Raw genomic sequence first — 7,369 nt, 5'->3', positions numbered from 1 at the left:
CCGCTTTTCTTCTACTCTCAGGGAGAAGTTTCCATGCAAATCCAATATATAGGAAAACAAGTTTCTCAATGATCCTACATAATGCATGCAATGTATAAATGTGAACATTGCATAATGGGATCTCAAGAACTGCTTTGAAAATTTTATCTACTTTATCTCTATTGGGTACTCTTTTCCACCATTTAGAATCTAAGACATGCGCTGGTTTGTTGCAGCACAAGCAAGGAGACTTTGAGTTACCCCCTTTGCTTATATTGAACATACACTTTAGTGTCTTTAGGTCACCTGCCATATGCCATTCAATTTGAAAATCACCCTTCCCTGGAACATGAAGATGACATCCTTGGACTTGACTCTTTATAATTGATGGTATATCTGTTTGATGAAATACCCAATAAAGTATTGCATGGTCCTCAGTCTTCACCTATAATTCAAAACCATAGATTGGCAAGATACATTATATAAATTTATAACATTTTGAGCAAAGACTAAGTTGGAAGGTGATGGTTTACATACATCAAATGATCCCAACCACTATATGTGCTTTTCCTATTGGACACTAAAGTACTTTGAGCTAGACTTTGTGATTGATTGATCAAGTGCTCGATTCATCAAACTGATAGAAACTCTCTCTATCTTTTTTTCCTTGACAATTTCACACTCATCGAGCTTCACAACAAACTTCAAAACTACTTTACGTTTGTCAAATGTAATACTGTAGAACTCAACCATTAGTCTCTGCAACTGTTAAAGATCTACAAAAATATTATTCTAAGCATTATATGTAATGCTTCCCTTTTCACTTTCATATACACTTTCGATATGAAACCAATGAACTTATCAATTTCTTGGTTGAGATGACCTCGTTCCTTCCACACTTGTGTTGGTGTTGGTAACAACACACGTTTTATCTGTTGATCTTTTAATGTCGATGACATAACTTTAAATATTGAAGCATATCCCTTTCTACTCACTCCGCTCATATCAAGAGCCTCTTGAATTTTTGTAACATCAGCTTTACTTTCCGATACAAAGTCTTCAAGAACTTCACATTTTAACTTCTTAAACTTTTTTTCCTGCATTATGTTCTTTGCAAAATTTCTCTGCAACAAATACACTTTGCAATATCACATATTTTCTTGCAAGAAAGACACACATATACAAATACAATGGCTAAATAGGATGTGCTCTTACCATGCTTTCTGTACTCTGCACTTACATCCTCCAGTGCCAGCTTTCAACTCCATGATGTTTTGAATTCTCTTACTTCATTGTCTATCTCCAAGAATAGTTCTCTTCATTCTTACTCTTTGTAGCTCATTCTTTGTCTTTGAATGCTCTTCATTTTCCATTTGCAAGTGCTCTTTCAAGTCTGAATTTATCGACATTTCTTGTGCCTTCTTTATTCTTTCTCAAACATACAATGTCTTGTACATTTCCACAGTTGAATGTTGAGTCGAAAAGTATCCAGACATTCCATTGTTCCCGTCACCCACAAACCTCAATAGCATTGTCAGATTAGAAAATGGAGGGCTCGAATTTCTCAATGGACACTTTGAGTAAATCTGTCCGTCGCACCATAAGTCAACATGCTGGGAGCCTACTCTTCTCATGTTTTCCTTTCGCTCAACCTTTACAAGCGGAACCTTTCCTCTTTTCTGTAATGGCGTATATTCTTCTTCTAAATCAATGTGCAAATGGTGTAGTCCCTTCTTTTGAGGTTCTTCTTCAGCAGTATGGTTGCACGCAACCATTTCATGAGGGTTGGTTCTTCATCTCATCAGCTTTTTATAAAACTCATCGTTAATCTTTCACAGTAACCATTCAAATATTTGAAAAAAAACAGATTGGTGATGGGTTCTTTATGAGAGGCCATCGGAATGCCGTCAAAAGAAATGTGGAATCTATATGGAGAGTTTAATGCAGTGTCTTCTTAATTATTTGAAAGGAATTCTTTATTCCTCCCTGGACTGACACACCTGTAGTCTTGAACTGACTGATATCCATATTTTATTGCTTTCTACATTTTAGAAGAGAGATAAAAGAGAAAATAGTGAATTTCTTATAGGGCCCCAAAATGAGCTCCCTTTTTTCCTAATGGGTCCCAAATTAATGGGATATTTTTTGGGGATAGAGGTGTACATAACTTTTGAGTCCATGGTAGTGTGTATCATTGTGTGGGTAGTTTGCTTCTCGATGCTACTAGTCAGGAGATTCCATCTTTCACAAAGTTATATGTATATGACACAAAGCATGAGTTGCAAAACTGCTTGGCTGGGATGCCTGGTTTGGATCCAATGATTTTGGAATCCTTGCAAAGAATGATACATGCATGCAATCCTTATGCCAATGCATTGGTAGCTATGGGGGAGATGCTGAGAAGAAATCCACATGCAGACTTAAGGATGGTTATTTGTGAGAGACGTGCAACCTCCAGACAATATTTGGTTCCCACAGCTAGCGAGGTTGCCACAATCATGCCAGGAAAAGGGAATGATATTGAGGTTGGCAATAGGGACATCCAGATTTTAAGCCATAATGGCCGTATATGATGAATATCTAACTTGCACCAATCATACATGCCCCTCATGTATGTTCTTCTTTTTCCTCTAGAGAAGGATGGATGGCATGTATTTATCCCATATGCTGATGATCCTAGTCACCGTGGGATACAAAGATAGAAGTACGTGATGCAGAGGCAATACTACAGTTATCGTCTTCTGCAAGCAAGGTCTGATACAAATACATGCCTTCTACCCGGGGGAAGATTAGTACAACAGTACATGGTTGATGCATACAGTAGTATGGAGGAATCAAGATTGTTGTGGTTACATAATAATAAAGCATCTTTGCATGGAAAAGTTTACCAAGGATTTATGGACATGGTAAATGCAGTTGATGGGGCGAACACCTTATTTGGCAATGTGGCAAGGCCCAACGTTGTGTTGCCATCTTCTTTTATGAGAGGACCCCGATATATGTGTCTATTGTATCAGGATGCTTTGGCAATTGTACGGAAAAGGGGTAAACCAGGTTTGTTCATTACATTAACATGCAATCCGAAATGGCTTAAAATATCTTAAGCATTTCTACTTGTCCAGAGTCCACAAGACTGCCCTGATTTGACCGCCTGTGTGTTTCATGAAAAGCACAAGGATATGATGAAATCATTAACAAGGGATGACCTGTTTGGTAAGATAGTTGGGTACGCTTTTGTGATTGAGTTTTAGAAGAGAGGCTTGCCACACTCGCACATTTCAAACCAATAGAGACTACGCACTATGACATATTAGTATGCATAGAGCTATCCGATGTAGCATTGTTTCCTGAGTTGCATGACATCATTAGTCAGTGTAATGTTCATGGTCCATGTGGGGCATTGAATCCCTTTGCGTTTGCATGATTGATGGTAAATGTTGTCATTGTCACCCACGTGCCTTCTTTCATGTATTATGGTGGGGAATGATGGTTATCTTGTCTACATGCATCGGGATGATGGTACAAAGATACAAGTGAAACATGGTGTGGTAGACAACCGATGGATTGTGCCATTTAATCCTTTTCTTTCCATGAAATACAAGGCACATATAAATGTCAAGGTTTGTTCCACAATCATTGCAGTTAAGTATCTATATAAATATGTGTACGAGGGTCATGACAGAGCCACGGTAAGGATGCAGGTTGTAAATCATGTAGGAGGGAAAGGAGAGCTACACAATCGGCATGATGATATTATTGAGATGAGATCACACAATACTTGGATTCATGTTACGTGTCGGCTTCAGAAGCATGTTGGAGTATTTATGAATACTCCATGCACACTGAAAAATCCTGATGTGCAGCAGTTGCAAGTTCATCTCCCAGTGATGAATAGTGTGATATTTAGAGATGATGATAACTTACAAGATATAGTGGAAATGGAGCAAAATAGAAAAACCAATCTTACAGAGTGGCTCAAATGCAATGCATTGCATCCTGATGCAAACAGTATGCTTTATGGAGACTTTCCAAGCATGTGGGTTTGGAACAAAAATAGGAAGATGTGGACTCAAAGAAAATTGAGGAATACCATTGGCCGCATGTACAATGTTTCACCATCTATAGGTGAGAAAAACTTCATGCGCATGTTGCTTAACATTTGCAGGGGTTGTAAGTCATTTAATGACCTGTGCACATTCGGTGGGAAACTTTATCCCTCTTTCAAGGAAGCATGCATTGCTAGAGGATTACTAGAAAGTGATGAGGAGTGGTTCATGTGTATGCAAGAGGCTGCATTTGTTCAGAACAATGCAGAGTTGAGACAACTCTTTGCGACAATTTTGCTCTTCTATGAGCCAGCATCTCCTTGGCTTTTATGGGAAAATTTCTGTTCGGAGCTTTCAGGTGATTTTTTTCATGCATTGGAAGTAAGTGTGGAGAATCTAGTTCATCATCGACAATGGTGATAGGGCAGTGCCTTGCACACTTGGAGCATATTCTTTGGCTGCATGGACGAGCATTTAGCAAATTTTGGTGGTTTGCCTATCGTGGAGAGGATGTTTGACATTTAGCAGTAGGCAAAAATACATGTACGATGGAAGCAAGCTTGAATCCCTGTCAGCTAGTTGCATTGTACTTTAAAGAGCATGCGATTCTTGCACCTCGGAACCTTGTTGATGCAATCAATAATGCAGCACTAAATGCAATGGCAAGGGAGAGAAAAGTGCAGATTCAGTGAATAGAACAGATGCTGATTCATTGCTGTATGCAACAGAGTACCCTAATAGCCTCGACCTTGGCGGTGGTTATCCACCTCACTGATTGGTTCTGAAGATAAATGCTCCAATAATTTTGCTATGCAACCTGGATCCGCAGAAGGGACTGGGTCATCGATGCCTTCATCAAATGGGAGGCTTGCAAAGAGTTCCACACCAAGGAGTTGGAGGCCGAGATCATCTCATCGGTATGCATATCGGTGACAAGGTGTTCATTCCGTGGATAACCTTCATTCCAAGCAATTTGCAACTACCGTTTGATATGAGAAGGAGTCAATTCCCCATTCGATTAGCATTTGGCATGACAATTAATAATGCCCAAGGTCAAACAATGTCTGTTCTTGCCTTATACTTGTTGGCAACACCGGTGTTCAGCCAACGGACAATTATATATGACTTTTTGACATGTACAATCATCAAATGTTGTCAAAGTACTTGTTCAAGACAAGGCCAATGAGGCCAATGTTGAGGATTCAAGGGTACCATATACTACAAACGTTAACGTTGTGTATAAGGAAGTCTTGGAAGTGCAGTAACAAAAGCAAGTATATATGGTTGTTGCCTTCCTACATTGAACCGTTCTTCATTGAAAAGTAAAAGCATATGTTTCGTTGTTTGTACAATAGTTTCAATATAGTTCATGTATTGATGAAGAGTTTTTTTTAAACCCATAGACATGCTCTTGCATGTAGCTATATACGATGGAGAGAAGCTTCACATCCGTATCTAGCTGCATGCTCTTGCATGCAGCTAGATACGATGGATAGGAGCTTCAGATTCATCACTCACTCTGTTGGTAGTGCCAGGTGCATGATTGCTTTAAGCCACGTTTGAGTCATTAGGAAAAAAGGGAGCTCATTTTGGCACCTTTTAGGGTTTAGAAAAATAGGCTCTCGACCAATCTAAAGAGGGCCAACATAATGTTGGAAAAATACCAAAAACCATGTAAAAATATGAAATAAGTCATATTCAAAAAAAATTCTTTTATTATGTCTGACATACATGATCTTCAAAAGATGATTTTTTGCACAGAATTTGGTGATTCTGACATCGCCAGCATGTCCGAAGTAGGCCAAAACCCCCCAATCAACCCTAGAGACACCGAAAATCAATGCCTGGATGCTCGAAAAAGGGCAAAAATGCCCAGAATGGGGGATTTGCACAAAAATGCGATTTGGCCGACGAAGTAGGCCAAAACCCCCCAATCAACCCTAGAGACACCGAAAATCAATGCCTGGATGCTCGAAAAAGGGCAAAAATGCCCAGAATGGGGGATTTGCACAAAAATGCGATTTGGCCTGGTTCCGAGCATTTTTGCACTTTTTTGGGCCTCTGAGCATCAGTTTTCGGTGTCTCCATGGTCTATTTCAGAGTTTTGGCCCACTCCGGACGCGTTGGAAGTGTCAGAATCACCAAATTTTGTGCAAAAAAATCAAGGATCTTATATATGCATTTAATGTGAAGCCTGTGTACTAGACTGACATTTTTGCAATAAGTATTCGTATTTTAAGGCATTTTCCATATTTTGAGTGCAACAAAAATAGGTAAATAGTGAATTTCTTAGAGGGCCCCAAAATGAGTTCCCTTCTTTCCTAATGATTATATATTAATAAACAAACAACATTATGATTATTGACTTTCTTTGCTGTATAATAGATCCCCCTCGATGGGGGTGCCATGTGTCTACACAGCTGCTGGTTGACATTATTGAGATGAACAGCTTCTACAGGTGGGTGGTCCTCCCTAACATTTCATTCCGTTCTTAAAATAAGATATATGAATGTTGTTTTTTTTGCGACTATGAGTATGTAAAGAGACTATTCTTTTCATTATAGATACCTCCCAATTGGCACGTGGTTTATGAGGCTCCACATTTGGTACGAATTGCTTGGCTTCTTTAAACTGAAGAGCTGCAGACTTCATGTTTCGTATGGATGTCCTAGAATCACTGTATCCTTTATAGGATACAGAGCGTGTCGGCTGATGATTGCTTTTGGTCAACTACACGTAACTTACTTCAGATACCTACTCACCACTCCATGTGCACTCTCATGGAGCATCATAGGGTTCATTTGTAAACATGCGCTAAAGTGCCTTTCCATTTAATTTTTAAAATTCTTACATTCGTCCTTTTCTACTTGCGTAGGTGTCATTGGCATGCTAGGATACGTGCGTCATCGATGTCTACTTATTCCAGCACATTCAGGACGTCTTGCACGATGTCTATTTCATTAGCGAACCTCTATGTGCACCTGCACTTATTTGACTATTGGAACTTTATGGACTTTTGGATATGCATGTACTTTCAATTTTCATGTTTTGTTTGACGATTTCAACAATGAAATTTCTATCGTTGTGTTATTATATGTCCATATGGAGGGGGAGAGAGAGAGAGAGAGAGAGAGAGAGAGAGAGAGAGAGAGAGGTGCATTGGTATAAAAGTATTTTTCAAAGTCATTCAAAGTTTATTAATTGTGTTCTTATACATATACAATGGAGAGGGAGACATGCACATGCACACACACACACGTGTGCGCGCATGCATATAGGCACAGAGAGAGAGAGATGGTGTAAAAGTGTTTTCTCAGTAAAGGCACTAGATTAAAATTGTAATA

The 7,369-nt window shown here is 39.1% G+C and overlaps 1 protein-coding gene across 1 annotated transcript; it reads left to right on the top strand.

Moving 5' to 3' along the window:
- The first annotated feature begins 3,452 nt into the window (after positions 1-3,452).
- Positions 3,453-4,445, top strand: LOC147886273 (uncharacterized). The gene has a single exon (XM_087395077.1). The coding sequence runs from the start codon at positions 3,453-3,455 to the stop codon at positions 4,443-4,445; it is 993 nt and encodes a 330-aa protein (XP_087251203.1).
- The last annotated feature ends 2,924 nt before the right edge of the window (positions 4,446-7,369 follow it).

Source organism: Dipteris shenzhenensis, chromosome 24 (genome assembly GCF_047967505.1).
Source record: "Dipteris shenzhenensis isolate YYH24624 ecotype China chromosome 24, Dip_SZ_1.0, whole genome shotgun sequence".
In the NCBI taxonomy this organism is placed as follows: Eukaryota; Viridiplantae; Streptophyta; class Polypodiopsida; order Gleicheniales; family Dipteridaceae; genus Dipteris; species Dipteris shenzhenensis.
Note: the sequence above shows the minus strand (reverse complement) of the source record. Positions and strands in the feature narration are given on the sequence as shown.